A 21,662-nucleotide genomic window follows, 5' to 3' on the forward strand; every position below is an offset into this window, starting at 1 on the left:
CTTGTGTACTCTGCCAGTAAAAATAATAATAATAATAAATTAATTAGCTGGGTATAGCAGCACATGCCTATAGTCCCAGCCACTCAGGAGGCTGAGATGGAAGGATCACTTGAGCTTAGGAGGTGGAGGCTACAGTGAGCCATGACTGCGCCACTGCATTCCAGCCTTGGCAACAGACCTTATCTCTGAGAGAGAAAAAAGGCAGAATCTCAAACTCCACCCCAGACCTGGAGAATCAGCATCTGCATCTGATTCTGAACTATCAGAGTCTGAACAAACAGATTTAGAACTATTTGAATCTAACCTGACCTTTAAACCAGAATGCACCCACATCTCCCAGGGATCCACGTGCACATTAGGGTTTCAGCAGACTTACCATTAAATCCACCCACATTGAGCAGTGTCTAAATCAATGACGTTTAGCAAATTCCCAGAATTATGCAACCATCACAACAGTCTTTTTTTTTTTTTTTTTTTTTTTTTTTGAGACAGTGTCTCTTGCCCTGTCTCCCAGGTTGGAGTACAGTAGCACTATCTCAGCTCACTGCAACCTCCGCCTCCTGGGTTCAAGCGATTCTCCTGCCTCAGCCTCCCAAGTAGCTGGGATTATAGGCGTCCCACCATCATGCCCGGCTAATTTTTGTATTTTTAGTAGAGATGGGGTTTCACCATGTTGGTCAGGCTTGTCTTGAACTCCTGACTTCAGGTGATCCACCTGCCTCAGCCTTCCAAAGTGCTGGGATTACAGGCGTGAGCCACTGCACCCAGACTTATTAACCATTTTAAAATGTACAGTTTATCCATGTTGTTCCCTTTTTGTGGCAAAGAAAAATAAAGGAAATAAATATAATATAATATAATATAATATAATATAATATAATATAATATAATATAATATAAAATGTACAATTCAGTGGCATTCAATACATTCACACATTGGCTTGAGCCCAGGAGTTCCAGGCTGCAGTGACTACGATGACACCAATGCCCCCCAATCTGGAAGACAAAGCGAAGCCCTGTCTCAAAAAACAAATTAAAAAAACAACTGCCAGGCTCAGTGGCTCACACTTATAATCCCAGTACTTTGGGAGGCCGAGGCAGGCGGATCACGAGGTCAGGAGATTGAGACCATCCTGGCTAACACGGTGAAACCCTGTCTCTACTAAAAATACAAAAAACTAGCCAGGCAAGGTGGCGGGAGCCTGTAGTCCCAGCTACTCGGGAGGCTGAGGCAGGAGAATGGCGGGAACCCAGGAGGCAGAGCTTGAAGTGAGCCGAGATCGCGCCACTGCACTCCAGCCTGGGTGATAGAGACTTCATCTCAAAAAAAAAAAAATACCAACCTTCCACATCTCACCGATCACAACTCCCCTCTACATTGAGAGAACCATATTTTGCATTGTGGCATTGAGGCTGCCCCACCCCTGGAGGAGGGCACCCCAAGGCCCAGCCATACCTCCAACTCCTCCTCTCCCCTCTCCTACCCAGGGCCTTCCTCCGGATGCTCTTCCCCGAGAAGCTGGATGGAGACAAGAAGGGGCGCCCCAGCACTGCTGGCTCCAAGATCAAGGTGGGCCTGGGGTGTACAACGGGGAGCGGGCCGGGGGAGGACTGAGTTCCACCCTGCCTGGGGTCCAGGCCCTATTTCTCTCACTCCAACGTCTGTCTCTCCACCAATCCTGGGGCTTCTGCCTCTGTCTGTGACGTCATCTGTTCAGCAGGGTCTTCCTCCAGGTCTGGGTTTAGGGGGCTTGAACCAGCTTCTTGGAGGTCTCCATCAACTCCTTCAGTGCAGAACTGGACCATTATTCTAATACATTTTTGTTTGGTCTTTAGTCATTTACCATTTTTTAAATTTGTGGTAAAATACACATGACATAAAATTTACCATCTTAATAATATCCAATAATTTTTTTATTTTTCATTTTTTTGAGACAGAGTCTTGTTCTGTTGCCCAGGCTGGAGTGCAGTTTCATGATCTGAGCCCCCTACAACCTCCACCTCCTGGGTTCAAGCGATTCTTCTGCCTCAGCCTCCCAAGTAGCTGGAATTACAGGCATGTGCCATCACACCCAGCTAATTTGATTTTTTGTTTTTTTTGTTTTTTTTTTTGAGATGGAGTTTCACTCTTGTTGCCTAGGCTGGAGTGCAATGGCATGATCTCAGCTCACCACAACCACTGCCTCCCAGGTTCAAGTGATTCTCCTGCCTCAGCCTCCCGAGTAGCTAGGATTACAGGCATGCACCACCATGCCCGGCTACTTTTGTATTTTTAGTAGAGACGGGGTTTCACCATGTTGGCCAGGCTGTTCTTGAACTCCCGACCTCAGGTGATCCACCTGCCTCGGCCTCCCAAAGTGCTGGGATTACAGGCGTGAGCCACTGTGCCCAGCCTAATTTTGTATTTTCAGTAGAGACAGGGTTTCACCATGTGGGCCAGGCTGGTCTTCTGACCTCAAGTGATCTGCCTGCCTTGGCCTCCCAAAGTGCTGGGATTACAGGCGTGAGCCACTGTGTCCAGCCTATCTAATAATATTTTAACCAGTTTTAAGGTCACAGTTAGTGGTATTAAGTGCATTCACATGGTCGTGCCACCATCACCACTACCCATCTCCAGAACTTTCTCAACTTCCCAAACTGAAACTGTGTCCCCATGAAACACTCCCTATCTGCTTTCCAAGTCCCTGGCACCTACCATTCTGTCACTATGAATGTAACAACAAGTCTAGTCTGGGCAACAAAACAAGACCCCGTCTCTACAAAAAATAAATTAAAAATTAGCCAAGCGCCAGGCGCGGTGGCTCAAGCCTGTAATCCCAGCACTTTGGGAGGCCGAGACGGGCGGATCACAAGGTCAGGAGATCGAGACCATCCTGGCTAATACGGTGAAACCCCGTCTCTAATAGAAAATACAAAAAAAAACTAGCCGGGCGACGAGGCGGGCGCCTGTAGTCCCAGCTACTCGGGAGGCTGAGACAGGAGAATGGCGTGAACCCGGGAGGTGGAGCTTGCAGTGAGCTGAGATCCGGCCACTGCACTCCAGCCTGGGCGGCAGAGCAAGACTCCGTCTCAAAAAAAATAAAAAAAAATAAAAAATAAAAAAATAAAAATAAAAATAAATAAATAAATAAATATTTAAAAAAAAAAAGAAACCCTATCTCTACTAAAAATACAAAAAAAAAAGGAGCTGGGTGTGGTGGCACATATCTGTGGTCCCATCTACGCGGAAGGCTGAGGTGGGAGAATCACCTGAACCTGGGAGACGGAGGTTGCAGTAAGCCAAGATCATGCTACTGCACTCCAGCCTGGGCAACAGAGCAAGACTTTGTTCAGTCTTGCAAAATAACTTTGTTATTTTATAATAAAAATAAAAATAAAACAAAATGCAAAACTCAAGGCAAACCTCTCAGGTATTCACACAGTTCCCTACCTCCAAAGTACCTGTCTCAGCCAGGCACAGTGGCTCAGACCTGTAATCCCAGGTACTCCGGAGTCTGAGGCAGTGGATCGCTTGAGCACGGGAGGCTGGGGCTTCAGTGAACTATGACAGCACCTCTATACTCCAGCATGAGTGACGGAGCAACACTCTGTCTCAAAAAAAATCACCCAGCCCGGCATGGTGGCTCATGCCTGTAACCCCAACATTTTGGAAGCCCGAGGCGGATGGATTACCTCAGGTCAGGAGTTCATGACCAGCCTGACCAACATGGCAAAACCCCATCTCTACTAAAAATTACCCGGGTGTAGTGGCACATGCCTGTAATCCCAGCTCCTTGGGAGGCTGAGGCAGAAGAATCTCTTGGATCCGGGTGTTGGAGGCTGCAGTGAGCTAAAATGGCTCAATTGCACTGCAGCGTGGGTGACAGAAGAAAACTCCTACTCAAAAAAAAAAAAAAAAAAAACACCCAATGTACCTATCTCCCCAAAGGACAAAAAGAAATGCTCTTAAGGGCTCTGTTACTCAGTCAACAAACATTCACTGAGCACTTACTATACGCCAAGCTAAGTGGTGAGTGTGGTAGATGTGAGAGCTCCTCGTCTTGGATTCCAGGGTCAGGCAGACACCCCACATCAGTCCCACTAATGTGGTGTGCACTAGTGGAGGTGCACACAGATCAGGGACATCTGGCCCCTGTGGCTTCCCTATTACCAGCCCTCACCCACCTCCAGTCTCTGTCTCTTGGGACTATATCCAGGGTGGAGAAAAGAGAGGGGTAAGAGGGTCCCATCTCTGTGCTCCCCACCCACCCCTGCCTTCGCTTCTGCCTCAGAAACAAGCCAATGACCTAGTGGCCACGCTGATGAGGTGCACACCCCACTACATCCGCTGCATCAAACCCAACGAGACCAAGAGGCCCCGAGACTGGGAGGAGAACAGGTGATACCCCCCAACCAATCCAAGATTCATCCCCTCCAGGCCCTGTGGTTACCCCTAGAACTGACCTAGACACCTCCCTGACCTCCTGTAGGATGACCCAGGGACTAGCACAACCCCTCCCGCCATCCCCCACCTGTGGAAATGACCCCAGAAGGGACCGTCAGGACAAGATCCCTCCCCCTAGTCCCCAGGCTGACCCCTGAAGCACCCCCAGACCACAAAACTCACCCCCCAACTTCCCCCAGGATGAATCCAGATCCCCCCAGACCCCCCAACTCCAGCACCTCCCACCCACCCCCAGGACTGGTGACTCCCCACCCCGAGGGGACTCAGCCTACCCTCCCCACCAGGGTCAAGCACCAGGTGGAATACCTGGGCCTGAAGGAGAACATCAGGGTGCGCAGAGCCGGCTTCGCCTACCGCCGCCAGTTCGCCAAGTTCCTGCAGAGGTGAGGAGCCCCCCACTCCCGCCCTCACCATTGCCCCCATCAGAATGCCCGGCCGGGCCTGTCTGTTACGAGCACTTCCACACCCCAGCCCTCCGCCCCCAGGTATGCCATTCTGACCCCTGAGACGTGGCCGCGGTGGCGTGGGGATGAACGCCAGGGCGTCCAGCATCTGCTTCGGGCGGTCAACATGGAGCCCGACCAGTACCAGATGGGGAGCACTAAGGTCTTTGTCAAGAACCCAGAGTCGGTGAGTGTGTTTGAGGCACAGGCAGAAAAGGGGGGAGAGGGGAAGAGAGAGAAAGGTATAGAGAGGGACTGAGAGAGAGAGAGATGGAGGGAGACAGAGATTGAGAGATTGAGAAACAGATTGAGAGAGAGGGATTGACAGGGAAATTGAGAGATTGAGAGAGAAATTGAGAAAGCAATGAGAGATTAATTGACTGAAAGTAAGAGACCGAGCGAGAGATTAAGAAAGACTGCGATCACCAGGCGTGGTGGCTCACACCTGTAATCCCAGCACTTTGGGAGGCCAAGGCAGGCGGATCACGAGGTCAGGAAATTGAGACCATCCTGGCTAACACAGTGAAACTCTGTCTCTACTAAAAAGACAAAATAATATTTAGCTGGGCGTGGTGGTGGGCACCTGTGGTCCCAGCTACTTGGGAGGCTGAGGCAGGAGAATGGCGTGAACCCAGGAGGTGGAGCTTGCAGTGAGCCGAGATTGCGCCACTGCACTCCAGCCTGGGCGAAAGAGCGAGACTCCCTCTCAAAAAAAAAAAAGAAAGACTGCGATTGAGAGATTGAGAGAAAGAGACTGAGAGAGACACTCTGGAAGAAACAGACCAAAAAATTTGACATAAAACAGAAAAAAGGCAAAAAAAAAAAAAAAAAAAAAAAACTAGCACCAGGTCAGGTGTGGTAGTTCATGCCTATAATATCAGTGTTTTGGGAGGCTGAGGCAGAAGGATGGTTTGAAGCCAGGAGTTCGAGACCAGCCTGGGAAACATAGTGAGACCCTGTCTCTACAAAAGACAAAAAGAAAAAGGAAAAAAGAAAAATAACTATCACCAGCAAAGACTATATAAAGTAAAATTTAATATAGACAAAAATTTCAGTCTATAGATTGGAGAAGACGGACGGGGTAGAAATAATAAAATTCACAACGGCAGATGTTTAGTGGTAAAATCTTTTAAGAACATCAGCAACAAAGACAGACTGAATATTTATAAAAGAAAAGAAAATGATCCTGATGAAAATAATTTTACTGGCCAGGCGCAGTGGCTCACACCTGTAATCCCAGCTATTTGGGAGGCTGAGGCGGGTGGATCATTTGAGGTCAGGAGTTTGAGACCAGCCTGGCCAACATGGTGAAACCCCTTCTCTATTAAAATTACAAAAATGAGCCAGGTGTGGTGGTGCACACCTGTAATCCCAGCTACTCAGGATGCTGAGCAGAAGAATCACTTTAACCCAGGAGGCGGAGGTTGCAGTGAGCCAAGATCATGCCACTGCACTCTAACCTGGTCAACAGTAGTTTTAGTAAAATAAGCCAGGCGCGGTGGCTCACGCCTGTACTCTCAACACTTTGGCAAGCCAAGGCAGGTGGATCACAAGGTCAGGAGTTCAAGACCAGCCTGACCAACATGGCGAAACCCCGTCTCTACTACAAATACAAAAAATTAGCCGAGTGTGGTGGTGCGCACCTGTAATCCCAGCAACTCAGGAGACTGAGGCAGGAGAATCACTTGAACCTAGGAGGCAGAGGTTGCAGTGAGCCGAGATTGCACCACTGCACTCTAGTCTGGGCAACAGAGCGAGACTCCTATCTCAAAAAAAGTAAAAAATTTAGTAAAATGAAAATAGAAGAAAAGGCCAGGTGCAGTGGCTCACAACTGTAATTCCAGCACTTTGGGAGGCCAAGATGGTGGATCACCTGAGTGAGGTTAGGAGTTCGAGACCAGCCTGGTCAACATGGGGAAACATCATCTCTACTAAAAATACAAAATAAGCCGGGCATGGTAACGTGCCTGTAATCCCTGTTACCTGGGAGGTTAAGGCAGGAGAATTGCTCAAACCTGGGAGGCAGAGGTTGCAGTGAGCTGAGATGGCGTCGCTGCACTCCAGCCTGGGGGACAAAGTGAGACTCCGAGAAAAAAAAGAAAAGAAAGGGAAAATAGAAGAAAAATAGCCAACAGTTTAACTGTGCTATATTTAAAAAGTAATCAAAAAATTAAATTAGCTTCGTGGAGTTGGAGCCTTTCTCAACCAAAAATGTATTTTATATTGGGATGAATCTTTTTATTTTTATTTTTTTTAGATAGAGTCTCTCTCTGTCACCCAGGCTAAAGTGGAATGGTGCGATCTTGGCTCACTGCAACCTCCACCTTCCTGGTTCAAGCAATTCTCCTGCCTCAGCCTCCCAAGTAGCTGGGATTACAGGTGCCTGCCATCATACCCGGCTAATTTTTGTGTTTTTAGTAGAGATGGGTTTTCACCATGTTGGCCAGGCTGGTCTCCTGACCTCAAGTGATCCGCCCACCTCAGCTACCAAAGTGCTGGGATTATAGGCATGAACCACTGCGCCCGGCCCCTATTCTGATTTTCTTATGAACACGATTTGGGCCATCCTCAAACATTTTATCTGGCTGTTGGCCTTTGTGACCCAGCATCCTAAGTATATTACAATAGTTTGCTGGGATGGCTGAAACAAAGTACCACAAACTCCATGGCTTAACACAACAGCAATTTATTCTCTCACAGTTCTGCAGGTCAGAAGTCCAAAATCAAGGTGCTGGCATGGCCATACTCCCTAAAGGCTTTAAAGAAGAATCTGAGGCTGGGCATGCTGGCTCATGCCTGTAATCCCAGCACTTTGGGAGGCTGAGGTGGGCGGATCATGAGGTCAAGAGATTGAGACCATCCTGGCTAACATGGTGAAACCCGTCTCTACTAAAAAAAATTCAAAAAAATTAGCCGGGCGTGGTGGCGGGCGCCTGTAGTCCCAGTTACTCGGGAGGCTGAGGCAGGAGAATAGCGTGAACCCGGGAGACGGAACTTGCAGTGAGCCAAGATCACGCCACTGCACTCCAGTCTGGGCAACAGAGCAAGACTCCGTCTCAAAAAAAAAAAAAAAAAGAAGGAGGAGGAGGAGGAGGGGGAAGGGGAAGGGGAGGGGGAGGAGAAGGAGGAGGAGACAAAGAAGAATCTGAAGCTGGGCACGTTGGCTCACGCCTGTAATCCCAGCACTTTGGGAGGTCAAGGCTGGTGCACTGCTTGAGCCCAGGAGTTCCAGACCAGCCTGGGCAACATGGCAAAACCCCATCTCTACCACAAAAAAATATATATATATGGCCGGGCACAGTGGCTCAAGCCTGTAATCCCAGCACTTTGGGAGGCTGAGATGGGCGGATCACGAGGTCAGGAGATCAAGACCATCCTGGCTAACACGGTGAAACCCCGTCTCTACTAAAAAAATACAAAAAAAACTAGCCGGGCGAGGTGGCGGGCGCCTGTAGTCCCAGCTACTTGGGAGGCTGAGGCAGGAGAATGGCGTAAACCCGGGAGGCGGAGCTTGCCGTGAGCTGAGATCCGGCCACTGCACTGCAGCCCGGGCCACAGAGCAAGACTCCGTCTCAAAAAAAAAAAGAATTAGCCAGGCATGGTGGCGTGTGCCTTTTAGTCCCAGCTACTTGAGCCACTGAGGTGGGAGGATCCCTAGAGCCCGGGAGCCAAGATCACACCACTATACTCCAGCCTGGGCAACAGAGACCCCGCCTCTGAAAAAATGAAAACTACTTTGGTCAGTAGAGTGAGCAGCAAGGCTCTTAGCAGCAATGTGCTATCTATGGACTTGTGAAAGCACTCTGGGTGAAGTGCTAATTTTCCTAAATAAAGCCCAATTTTGTGTGTGTGTGTATATGTGTGTATATATATGTGTGTATAGATATAGATATATAGATTTTTTGTTTCTTTCCTGAGACAGGGTCTCACTCTGTCTCCCAGGCTGAAGTGCAGTGGCACAATCACAGCTCCCAGCAGTCTCAACCTCCTGGGCTCAAAGAATCCTCCCACCTCAGCCTCCGGAGTAGCTGGGACTACACATGCATGCCACCACCCTCGGCTGATTTTTATTTATTTTTTGTACAGACGGGTTCTTTCTATATTGCCCAGGCTGGTCTTGAACTCCTGGGCTCAACGACGCTCCCATCTTAGCCTCCGAAAGTGTTGGGATTAGAGGCATGAGCCTTCACACCGACCTATATTTGCATTATTTCCCATCTTCACTAATTGGCAATATTGTCCCTTTGATCACAGTTTCTCTTTGAATTAGGATGTTTCTCAAGCATCTGCCCTATTCCAGTTAATCGTTCTATTCTCTGACAGGCATGCTACTGTGTTTATTACTATAGATTTACAGCATTTTAATATCCAGTGGGTTCCTCACCTTGTTCACCTGCTGTTATTCCAAATGAGTAGATATTCCTCTCAGAGTTTGCACTTTCACTTGCTGTAATGTAACTCATTCTCTAAGTCCCCTCTGGGCCTAGACTCTTACAACACAAAACCTTTTCTCTGCTTTCTGCAAAAGCTTCCTTTCTGGGCCTGCCACAGATGGTTGTGCAGGTTGTACACTGCCCAACCACACAGTTGCCAGTCACATCACAATCCTACCAATCAGATTTTCCTTTTTTTTTTTTTTTCAGATGGAGTTTCATTCTTTCCTTTTACTGGGGGGTGGGGGAGCGGGGGACTGAGTCTCGCTCTGTTGCCCAGGCTGGAATGCAGTGGCACAATCTCCACTCACTGCAACCACCACCTCCCAGGTTCAAGTGATTCTCCTGCCTCAGCCTCCCAAGTAGCTGGGATGACAGGCGTGTGCCAGCACAGCCGGCTAATTTTTACATTACTAGTAGAGATGGAGTTTCACCATGTTGGCCAGACTGGTCTCGAATTCTTGACCTCAGGTGATCCGCCCACCTCGGCCTCCCAAAGTGCTGGGATTACAGGCGTGAGCCACTGCACCTGGCCAGATTTTCATATTTACTGTATTTTATTGGTTTTCCAAGATGCACACTGGTTCCTATTTTTACCATCTCTGACACGGGGGTGTACCTCAAAGATGGTGTACACTATCTCTAGTAACAGTGTGAGAAACCATGACGTTATACTGTTTCTGGCAAGAGCACACAGGTAGTAAGTGGCACAGCTGTGATCTGAAGCTAGTGACTCACAGTTACCATGTAATGCCGAACTGTGTACCCCACATGGGGAGAGACCCACGGGGAGGTCTGGTCATTTGGAGGAAGATAAAAAATTTTGCCAGCCTGGGCAACGTGGCAAGACCACGTCACTACAAAATCAGCTGGGCATGGTGGCTCACAGCTGTAGTCCCAGCTACTCAGGAGGCAGAGGTGGGAGGATCACTTGAACCCAAGAGGTTGAAGCTGCAGTGAGCTGTGACTACGCCACCACACTCCAGTCTGGACGACGGAGCGAGACCCTGTCTTTTTCTTTTTTTCTTTTTTTGAGATGGAGTTTCGCTCTTGTTGCCCAGGCTGGAGTGCAATGGCACGATCTCGGCTCACTGCAACCTCCACCTCCCGGGTTCAAGTGATTCTCCTGCCTCAGCCTCCTGAGTAGCTGGGATTACAGGCATGCGCCACCATGCCCGGCTAATTTAGTATTTTTAGTATAGATGGGGTTTCTCCATGTTTATCAGGCTGATCTCAAACTCCTGACCTCAGGTGATCCTCCCACCTCAGCCTCCCAAAGTGCTGGAATTACAGGCGTGAGTCACCAGTTTGTTTTTGCTTTTGTTTTTTGTTTCGTTTTTTTGAGATGGAGTTTCGCTCTTGGTGCCCAGGCTGGGGTGCAATGGCGTGATTTCAGCTCACTGTAACCTCCGCCTCCCGGGTTCAAGTGATTCTCCTGCCTCAGGCTTCCGAGTAGCTGGGATTACAGGCGTCTACCACTACGCTTGGTTAATTTTTTGCATTTTTAGTAGAGATGGGGACCATGTTGGTCAGACGCGTCTCGAACTCCTGACCTCAGGTGATCCACCCGCCTTGGCCTCTCGAAGTGCTAGGATTACAGGCATGAGCCACTGCACCTGGCCCCTTTCTCTTCTTTTTCAATTAAGTGTCACTACAAAGACCCCCGCCTCTTAAAAAAAAATTACCACGTGTGTGGGGGTGGGTGAGCAAAAGCGTGTGAGTAGGGCAAGTCCAGGGAAAACCCGGAACTGCAGGCCCTGGGGAGACACCAGGATTCACCCTTGCCCCACCCCCCGACCAGCTTTTCCTCCTGGAGGAGGTGCGAGAGCGAAAGTTCGACGGCTTTGCCCGAACCATCCAGAAGGCCTGGCGGCGCCACGTGGCTGTCCGGAAGTATGAGGAGATGCGGGAGGAAGGTGAGAGGCTTTGGGTAAACGCGCAGGGTGGGGACGCAAGGACCTGGGGGAGCTGCATCAGGAGCTCTGCCCTCCACCCTCTGTCCCCGCAGCTTCCAACATCCTGCTGAACAAGAAGGAGCGGAGGCGCAACAGCATCAACCGGAACTTCGTCGGGGACTACCTGGGGCTGGAGGAGCGGCCCGAGCTGCGTCAGTTCCTGGGCAAGAGGGAGCGGGTGGACTTCGCCGACTCGGTCACCAAGTACGACCGCCGCTTCAAGGTGAGGCACTAGTGGGTGGGCACAGCAAGACCCTGGCTACAGCCTGGCACCCTCACCTGGCCCAGATGCGCCTGCCCACAGCCAGATATCCCCCAGCCTAGATCCATCTGTTCCATCACAGGTACACCCTCACCTGGCCCACATGCACCTGCCCGCAGGCTTAGATCCCCCAGACTAGACCATCTGTTCCATCACAAGTATACCCTCATCTGGCATAGACACACCTGCCCACAGGTATACACTCAAGTATGGCAGACACAGCTGTCCACCAAACATGCACTTGTAGCCCAGACACACCTGTCAGATACACCTCTGGCCAGATGCATCTCTCCACAATGACACATTCATTCACCTTGTCCAGAAGCCCCGACCACGGGGCCACCCTCGTCTATCCTAGACACGCCCATCCATTAGGTACACTCTCCCTTCAACCTGGAGTCTCGCTCTGTCACTCAGGCTGGAGTGCAGTGGCGGGATCTCCGCTCATTGCAATCTCCGCCTCCTGGGTTCAAGTGATTCTCCTGCCTCAGCCTCCTGGGTAGCTGCGACTACAGGTGCCCGCCACCACGCCCAGCTAATTTTCGTATTTTTAGTAGCGACGGGGTTTCACCGTGCTGGTCAGCCTGGTTTCAAACTCCTGACCTCATAATCCGCCCGCCTTGGCCTCCCAAAGTGCTGGGATTACAGGCGTGAGCCATGGTGCCTGGTCCTCTTTCTGTTTTTTATATAACAACTCATGGCCAGGCGTGGTGGCGCACACCTGTCATCCCAAACCTTTGGGAGGCTAAGGAAGACCGTTTGCTTGAGCTCAGGAGTTCAAGACCAGCCTGGGCAACAGGGCAAAATCCTGACTCTACAAAAAATACCAAAATTAGCTGGGCATGGTGGTGTGCACCTGTGGTCCCAGCTACTCAGGCGGCTGAGGCAGGTGGATCACTCAAGCCCAGGAAGGGGAAACTGCAGTGAGTTATGATGGCACCACTGCACTCCAGCCTGGGCTACAGAGTGAGACCCTGTCTACAAAACAAACAGACGACTCATACACCTTCACCTGGAGGGATCCCACTCTCCTCACCTGACCTGCCAGCACCACCCCTCTGCCTGGGGTGGGCCCTGTGTGGCCAGGCTGCAGACACCGGCCTCTAATCCTGCATCCCCACAGCCCATCAAGCGGGACTTGATCCTGACGCCCAAATGTGTGTATGTGATTGGGCGAGAGAAGGTGAAGAAGGGACCCGAGAAGGGCCAGGTGCGTGAAGTCTTGAAGAAGAAGCTGGACATCCAGGCTCTGCGGGGAGTCTCCCTCAGGTGAACCCAGGTCCCTACCTGCCGCACAGTCACTCGCACCTGTCCCCTGGCTGCCCTCATTCCAGTGACCCCATCTGTTACCCTTGACAATCTTACCTGGTGCCATGCCTGTAGGCCTCTCTTGGCGCCACCTGTCATGTTCACCTGCCCCCTACGCTCATGATCCTTAGGTGCCAAAAGCTTCTGTCCTGCACCTTACCCTCTTACTAGACCTCACCTGGCCCTCTTCTGTAACCACCTCTCCCACTCCTTGCCACATCCCTCTTTTTCTCCTACCTGGTCACCCCGACTTGGCCCTTAACTGACCCTTCCTTAAATCCACCTTCAACCACCTTCACCTGTCGCCCTCACCTGTGTCCCACCTGACCCTCTCACCCGCCCCTCCCCAGCACGCGACAGGACGACTTCTTCATCCTCCAAGAGGACGCCGTCGACAGCTTCCTGGAGAGCGTCTTCAAGACCGAGTTCGTCAGCCTTCTGTGCAAGCGCTTCGAGGAGGCGACGCGGAGGCCCCTGCCCCTCACCTTCAGCGACACGTACGGCCCCGCCAACCCTAGCACCATCTCGGAGTGCTCTCGGCGCGGCGCACCCTGTCCCGCTCCACCTACCCGGCCGAACTGCGCCTCGGCCCCAGCCCCGCCCCCGCCCCGGAACAGCGAGGGTGGGATGGGGCGGGAGACCCCGGCCCGCGCCCCCAAGCTTTCCTCCCTCCCCACAGACTACAGTTCCGGGTGAAGAAGGAGGGCTGGGGCGGTGGCGGCACCCGCAGCGTCACCTTCTCCCGCGGCTCCGGAGACTTGGCGGTGCTCAAGGTTGGCGGTCGGACGCTCACCGTCAGCGTCGGTGATGGGCTGCCCAAGAGCTCCAGTGAGTCTGCGCGGAACTAGGGCAGAGGAGGCGGGGCAAGAGAGCGGACCAATGAAGGCTTCAGGGACGGGGAGAGGGCGGGGCCAGCGAGACTAGTTAAGAGCGGACGAAGGGGAGGGTCTAGAGGGAGAGCGAAAGACTTTTTTGGGGTTTTTGAGGTTTTGTGTTTTTTTTGAGACAGAGTGTCGCTCTGTCGCCCAGGCTGGAGTGCAGTGGCCGGATCTCAGCTCACTGCAAGCTCCGCCTCCCGGGTTTACGCCATTCTCCTGCCTCAGCCTCCCAAGTAACTGGGACTACGGGCGCCCGCCTCGTCGCCCGGCTAGTTTTTTGTAGTTTTTAGTAGAGACGGGGTTTCACCGTGTTCGCGAGGATGGTTTCGATCTCCTGATCTCGTGATACGCCCGTCTCGGCCTCCCAAAGTGCTGAGATTACAGGCTTGAGCCATCGCGCCCGGCCTTTTGTTTGTCTGTTTTGTTTTTTGAGACGGAGTCTCATTCTGTTCTGTCGCCGCCCAGGCTGGGTGCAGTGGCACGATCTTGGCTCACCGCAACCTCCGCCACCCGGGTTCAAGCGATTCTCTTGCCTCAGCCTCCCGAGTAGCCGGGATTACAAGCGCCTGCCACCGCGCCCAGCTAATTTTTGCGGTTTTAGTAGAGACGGGGTTTCACCATCTTGGCCAGGATGGTCTTGAACTCCTGACCTCATGATCCACCCGCCTCGGCTTCCCAAAGTGCTGGGATTACAGGCGTGAGCCACCGCGCCCGGCCAGAGAGAGAGACTTTTAAAGAAGGGCTGCAACCAATGAGTGGGCGTGAAATGTGGAAGCGGGACGTGACCATGGAAGAAACCAATCAAAACAGTGGGGCGGAGCCAGCAGGATGGACCAGAGTGGGCAACAGCAAGGAAGGGGCGGGTCTAGAGAGAGAGAAAGGCTGTTAAGGAGAAGACATGACCAATGCGGGGGCGAGAAATGTAGAGGGGTGTGGTCAGAGCGACAACCCTGGAACCTGGTAGCAATGAAGGAATGTCCTAAAGTGGGTGGGCCCAAAGAGCAAGACCAGTGACATGTGGGGCACTTGGGGGCGAGGCCAATTAGTGGGCGGAGCCACTGTACCTGTACCTAAGGGGCGGTGCTAATGGGAGAGTCTGAGGGGCTGGGTGCGGCGTACCCTCAGAACGGACTAGACTTGTGGGCGGGGCAAAGAGCGTCGTCTATCGCTCAAATCCCTGACACTCTTCTTTCAGAGCCTACGCGGAAGGGAATGGCCAAGGGAAGACCTCGGAGGTCGTCCCAGGCCCCTACCCGGGCGGCCCCTACCCGGGCGGCCCCTGGGCCCCCGAGAGGTGAGGAGCTGCGTCCCTTGCTATCTTCCCTTGTCTTTTGTGGGTCCCATGGCCTAAACTAGACCTTCAGCAAACGAAATCTAACAAATACAGTTTACCACTTACTTCTCTGTCCAGAACTCTAGATAGCACCAAGTCTCCCGTAGAATAAAGGCTAAACTTAGTTTGGCATTCAGAGCCCTTCAAAACCCAAACCCAGCTAACCACTGACATCTTCTCTCCTCCTACCCTACACTCCTGCCCTGCAAACTACATCTGTTTGTTTGGTTTTTGAGACGGAATCTCCCTCTGTCGCCCAGGCTGGAGTGCAGTGGCACTATCTCCATTCAGTGCAAGCTCCGCCTCCCAGGTTCGTGCCATTCTCCTGCCTCAGCTTCCCGAATAGCTGGAACTACAGGTGCCCGCCACCATGCCCAGCTAATTTTTTGTATTTGTTGAGACGGGGTTTCACCGTGTTAGCCAGAATGGTCTCGATCTCCTGACCTCATGAGCCTCCCGCCTTGGCCTCCCAAAGTGCTGGGATTACAGGCATGAGCCACAGTGCCCAGCCTCTTTTTTTGTTTTTTTGTTTTTTTGAGACGCAGTCCAACTCTTGTCTCCCAGGCTGGGGTGCAGTGGCAAAATCTCGGCTCACTGCAACCTCCGCCTCTTGGATTCAAGCGATTCTCCTGCCTCAGCCTCCTGAGTAGCTGGGATTACAGGCATGCACCACCACACCCAGCTAATTTTTTTTAAATCTTTAGTAGAGACAGGGTTTCACCATGTTGGCCAGGCTGGTCTTGAACTCCTGACCTCGTGATCCACCCACCTAGGCCTCCCAAAGTGCTGGGATTACAGGCGTGAGCCACCGCACCTGGCCTTTTCTTTTCTTTTGAGACTGAGTCTCGCTCTGTTGCCCAGGCTGGAGTGCAGTGGCGTGATCTCGGCTCACTGTAACCTCCACCTTCTGGGTTGAAGCAGTTCTCCTGCCTCAGCCTCCCAAGTAGCTGGGACTACAGGTGTGCACCACCATGCCTGGCTAATTTTTGTATTTTTAGTAGAGATGGAGTTTCATTATGTTGGCCAGACTTGTCACGAACTCCTGACCACATGATCTGCCCACCTTGACCTCCCAAAGTGCTAGGATCACAGACTTGAGCCACCGTGCTTGACCTAAAAATTCTTTTTAAATTAGCTGGGCAAGGTGGTGTGTGCCTATAGTCCCAGCTATTTAGGAGGCTGAGGGGGAGGATAGCATGTGAGCCTTGGAGTTGGAGGCTGCAGTGAGCTATGATCTCACCACTGCACTCCAACCTGGGCCACAGAGCAAAACCTCTCTCTAAATAAATAAAAAATAAATAAGGCCAAGTGCAGTGGCTCATGCCTATAAAACCAGCATGTTGGGAGGCTGAAGTGGGAGGATTGCTTGAGGCCAGGTGTTTGAGACCAGCCTGGTCAACATAGTGAGACCCCATCTCTACTTTAAAAATTATAAAAATCAACTGGGCATAGTGGAGCATACCTGTAGTCCAGCTGCCCCTAAGAGGAGGCTAAGGAGGGAGGATTGATTGAGCCCAGGACATCAGAGTTGCAGTGAGCTACGATTGTACCACTGCACTCCAGCCTGGGCAAGAGTGAGACCATGTCTCAAAATAAACAAATAAAAGTAAAAAATAATTTTAAAATTATTCTTAAAAAAAAGCCTCTATTGGCCAGGTGCGGTGGCACACCTGTAATCCCAGCACTTTGGGAGGCTGAGGTGGGCCGATCACGAGGTCAGGAGATCGAGACCATCCTGGCAAACATGGTGAAACCCCATCTCTACTAAAAATACAAAAAAAATTAGCTGGGCGTGGTGGCGGGCGCTTGTAGTCCCAGCTATTCGGGAGGCTGAGGCAGGAGAATGGCACAAACCCGGGAGGCGGAGCTTGCAGTGAGCCGAGTTTGCGCCACTGCACTCCAGCCTGGGTGAAAGAGTGAGACTCCATCTCAACAACAACAAAAACAACAAAGCCTCTGTCTAGGGCCTCCTAGCCCCAGAGCCCCTCCGTCTATCCCAATCCTTACCACACTGGGTTGAGAGTGTGGCAATCTCCTCCCTCAGACTGGGAACTGGGAGCCAAGTCCTCCTCAAATCCTCCTAGCATCACCCTAATACATGTCTTCATCCTTGCTCCTGCCACAGGCATGGATCGCAATGGGGTGCCCCCCTCTGCCAGAGGGGGCCCCCTGCCCCTGGAGCTCATGTCTGGAGGGGGCTCCCACCGGCCTCCCCGGGGTCCTCCGTCCACATCCCTGGGAGCCAGCAGACGACCCCGGGCACAGCTGCCCTCAGAGCACAACACAGAATTCCTCAACGTGCCTGACCAGGGCATGGCCGGGTAGGTGGGGTGGGAGGGCAGCCCCAGGAAGTGGGCAGGGGGTAGGGGAGTGTCTGGGGCTGTGACTCAAACCCCCTGTGCCCACAGCATGCAGAGGAAGCGCAGTGTGGGGCAACGGCCAGTGCCTGGTGTGGGCCGACCCAAGCCCCAGCCTCGGACACATGGCCCCAGGTGCCGGGCCCTATACCAATATGTGGGCCAAGATGTGGACGAGCTGAGCTTCAATGTGAACGAGGTCATCGAGATCCTCATGGAAGGTGTGTGTACCAGGGCAGAAGCTGGGGTGAGGGGAGTGGTAAGAACCCTGACATCACCAGGCAGACCCCACCACTGTACACCCTCCCCACGGGAGAATACAGATAACAGACGGGTGAGGTGGCTCATGCCTGTAATCCCAGCACTTTGGGTGGCCGAGGCAGAAGGATCACTTGAGGTCAGGAGTTTGAGACAATCCTGGGCAACCTAGCAAGACTCCATCTCTACAAAAGATCTACAAAAAAAAAAAAATTGTAAGAGTGGAAATGGCCGGATGCAGTGGCTCACACCTGTAATCCCAGCATTTTGGGAGGCTGAGGCAGGAGAATGGCTTAAGCCCAGGAGTTCAAGACCAGCTTGGATAACATTAGGGAGACCCCATGAACAAGACAGATGGAGCAGGCATGAGAGCTTTCTCCAGGGCCAGCTAGAGGCACCTCAAGCTTTCCTCTCTCCCACAGATTCCTCGGGCTGGTGGAAGGGCCGGCTTCACGGCCAGGAGGGCCTTTTCCCAGGAAACTACGTGGAGAAGATCTGAGCTGGGCCCTGGGATTCTGCCTTCTCTTTTGCCCGCCTGTCTGCCTGCCTGCCTGCCTGCCTGGTGGGGAGCCAGGCCCTGCCAGCGAGAGCCTCGTTTACCTGGGTTGCAATGGCCTAAAAGTCCAGTCCTGTGGCCTCCAGTCCTGCCCAGGCCCTGGGTCTGTGAGTCACTGCTGCAGCCCCCGCCCCTGGGCCCTGGTCTTCCCCCAACATCACACCCGCTGCCCATTCTCCATTTCTGCATGTGTCAAATGGGACTAACAGCAGAATCTACCTCCCAAGTGCCATGTGATTAAGAAATGAGTCTTGAATCCTGTGCTGTTGGCAAAGTGCCAAGCACAGTTGGGGGGAGGGGTCATTGACAAGTGTGACTTTGCTCATTCTGTCATCACTAAGGCAATAAATGTTTGCCAGGTGAAAGCCTGAGTTAACTTACTACGTGCCCCAAAAAACAGTGTTTTCACAACCCTGTGAGGTAGGAGCTGTGAAGGACCCCATCTTACAGGTGGAACAATGGAGGTTCAAAGAGGTTCCCTGACCCAAGACTGCATAGAGCCATGCCTTGTATTCATATGTGGCCACAAAGCCTGAATTTGTCCCAGTTTGGGCCGGGTGCAGTGGCTCACACCTGTAATCCCAGTGTTTTGGGAGGTGGGGGCAGATGGATCACTTGAGATCAGGAGTTCAAGACCAGCCTGGATAACACGACAAAACCCTGTTTCTACTAAAAATAAAAAAAAAATAAAAAAAAAAAAATTAGCTGGGTGTGGTGGTGCCTGCCTGTAATCCCAGCTACTGGGGAGGCTGAAGCAGGAGAATCGCTTGAACCCGGGAGGCAGAGGTTGCCATGAGCCAAGATCACACCACTGCACCCCAGCCTGGACAAAAGAGCCAGACTCCATCTCGAAAAAAAAAAGAAATTGTCATGGCCAGGCACAGTGGCTCACGCCTGTAATCCTGGCACTTTGGGAAGCCAAGACAGGTGGATCATGAGGTCAGGAGTTCGAGACCAGCCTGGCCAACATGATGAAACCCCGTCTCTACTAACAATACAAAAATTATCTGAGTGTGGTGATGGGCACCTGTAATCCCAGCTACTCGGGAGGCTGAGGCAGGAGAATTGCTTGAACCTAGGAGTGGAGGTTGCAGTAAGCCAAGACTGTGCCATTGCACTCCAGCCTACATGACAGAGTGAGACTCCATCTCACCCAAAAAAAAAAAAAATTAGCCAGGCGTGGTGGTGGGCGCCTGTGATCCCAGCTACTCAGGAGGCTGAGGCAGGAGAATCGCTTGATCCTGGGAGGCGGAGGTTGCGGTGAGCCGAGATCGCGCCACTGCATTCCAGCCTGGGCAACAGAGCAAGACTCCATCTCAGAAAAGAAAAGAAAAGCAAAGAAAAGAAAAGAAAAGAAAGAATGTGTCTCAGTTTCCCTTCCAGAAACTGCATCCCAAATGGTCCAGCAGGTCCTGTTAGTCTTGAAGCTACAGCCACCAAACCCATCTGGGACCTGTGGAGAGAGGCCGGTCCCACATGCTTCCAGCCTCAATGTACTCTGGGTCACTCCTGCCCCCTGCCTACCAATCCTATGTCTGTGCCCTCTTAGTCTTCACCCAACTGGGGTCACGACTAGTTCTGACATTTAAGAGCCCTCATTTCCTGCTGGAGTCTGAGCATTCTAGGGCTCCTTGCAAGGGCAGTTGGAACCTGCTGGGAGTCCTGCTATGGTCTGAGGCTAAAGATCCTGAATTTTAGGCTGGGTGCAGTGGCTCATGCCTGTAATCCCAGCACTCTGGGAGGCTCATGCCTGTAATCCCAGCACTTTGGAAGGCCAAGGTGGGCGGATCATCTGAGCTCAGGAGTTCAAGACCAGCCTGGTCAACATGGTGAAACGCTGTCTCTACTGAAAATACAAAAATTAGCTGGGCGTGGTGGAATGCGCCTGCAGTTCCAGATACTTGAGAGGCTGAGGCAGGAGGTGGAGGTTGCAGTGAACCAAGATTGTACCATGGAACTCCAGCCTGAGCAATAGAGTGAGACTCTGTCTTAAAAAAAAAAAAAAAAAATTCCTGAATTTTGGGAGTGGTGGTGCATGCCTGTAGTCCCAGCACTTTGTGAGGCAGAGGCTGGAGGATCACCTGATCTCAGGAGTTCAAGGCTGAAGTTAGCTACGATCATGTCACTGCACTACAGCCTGGGCAACCCAGCAAGACCATCTCTAATACTAAAATAAATCAAATCCTAGCCAAGCATGGTACCTCACAGCTGTAATCCCAGCACTTTGGGAGGCCAAGGCAGGAGGATCACTTAAGGTTTGACCACCCTAGGCAACCTACTAATACCCTGTCACTACAAAAACATTTTTAAATTGGCTAGGCACAGTGGCTCACGCCTGTAATCCCAGCACTTTGGGAGGCCAAGGTAGGCAGATCACGAGGTCAGGAGATCGAGACCATCCTGGCTAACAAGGTGAAACCCCATCTCTGCTAAAACTACAAAAAAATTAGCCGGGCGTGGTGGTGCACACCTGTGGTCCCAGCTACTCAGGAGGCTGAGGTAGGATAATTGTTTGAACCTGGGAGGCAGAGGTTGCAGCAGTGAGCTGAGATCACGCCACTGCACTCCAACCTGGGTGACAGAGCGAGACTCCGTCTCAAAAAAAAAATAAATAAATGAAAATAAAAAAGCCAGTATCGTGGTACATGCCTGTATTCCCAGATACTCAGGAGGCTGAGGTGGGAGGATCACTTGAGCCCAGCAGGTCCAGGCTGCAGTGAGCTGTAATTGCAAAATTGTACTCCAGCCCGGGCAACACAGCTAAACCCTCTAATAATAATAATAATAATTCTAGCTTTCTAGATTATTCTAGCTTTCCAAATTATTATTAAATATATGGACACCCACTCCGCACTCAGCCCCTCAAGGAGAAGCCAGTCCAGTAGAGATGGGGCCAACTGGTGAGGTCAGGACTGGCCCCACAGAAGAGGCGAATTCAGAGGTGGAATGGGCGTTGCAGCAGGAGTCAGGAAGGTGGGAGAGGGTCGGTCTCAGCGGATTTGGTTGACAAGCACTGCACAGAGTGATTTAAGCTGTGATGAGCAAACTTCAGGCACAGAATACCTACCCAACTGGAGAATGGGGCATTGGGAATCCCCAATAGAGCCAGGAATCAAAGCAAGACTAGCGGCCGGGCACAGTGGCTTACGCCTGTAATCCCAGGGCTTTGGGAGGCTGAGGTGGGCAGATCACTTGAAATAAGGAGTTCGAGACCAGCCTGACCCACATAGTGAAACCCCATCTCTACTAAAAATACAAAAATTAGCCGGGCGTGATGCGCACGACTACAGTCCCAGCTACTCTGGAGGCTGAGGCAGGAGAATCGCTTGAGCCCAGGAGGTGGAAGTTGCAGTGAGCCGAGGTTGTGCCACTGCACTCGTCTGGGTGACAGAACAAGACTCTGACTCACACACACACACACACACACACACACAG

The 21,662-nt window shown here is 51.8% G+C and overlaps 1 protein-coding gene across 1 annotated transcript in view; it reads left to right on the top strand.

Annotated features, from left to right (window-relative positions):
• MYO1F (myosin IF) overlaps positions 1-18,607 on the top strand; it is a 51,728-nt gene extending 33,121 nt beyond the window's left edge. Inside the window, exons 16-28 of the mRNA XM_026455560.2 lie at positions 1,489-1,570; positions 4,272-4,378; positions 4,729-4,827; positions 4,930-5,074; positions 11,122-11,236; positions 11,329-11,498; positions 12,661-12,806; positions 13,196-13,342; positions 13,525-13,673; positions 14,919-15,017; positions 17,182-17,377; positions 17,465-17,634; positions 18,094-18,607. Coding sequence (XP_026311345.1) covers positions 1,489-1,570; positions 4,272-4,378; positions 4,729-4,827; positions 4,930-5,074; positions 11,122-11,236; positions 11,329-11,498; positions 12,661-12,806; positions 13,196-13,342; positions 13,525-13,673; positions 14,919-15,017; positions 17,182-17,377; positions 17,465-17,634; positions 18,094-18,170 — 1,702 coding nt within the window. The 3' untranslated portion in view covers positions 18,171-18,607. The remainder of the gene's footprint in view (positions 1-1,488; positions 1,571-4,271; positions 4,379-4,728; positions 4,828-4,929; positions 5,075-11,121; positions 11,237-11,328; positions 11,499-12,660; positions 12,807-13,195; positions 13,343-13,524; positions 13,674-14,918; positions 15,018-17,181; positions 17,378-17,464; positions 17,635-18,093) is intronic.
• Positions 18,608-21,662: the final 3,055 nt, after the last annotated feature.

Source organism: Piliocolobus tephrosceles, chromosome 21 (assembly GCF_002776525.5).
Source record: "Piliocolobus tephrosceles isolate RC106 chromosome 21, ASM277652v3, whole genome shotgun sequence".
NCBI lineage: Eukaryota > Metazoa > Chordata > Mammalia > Primates > Cercopithecidae > Piliocolobus > Piliocolobus tephrosceles.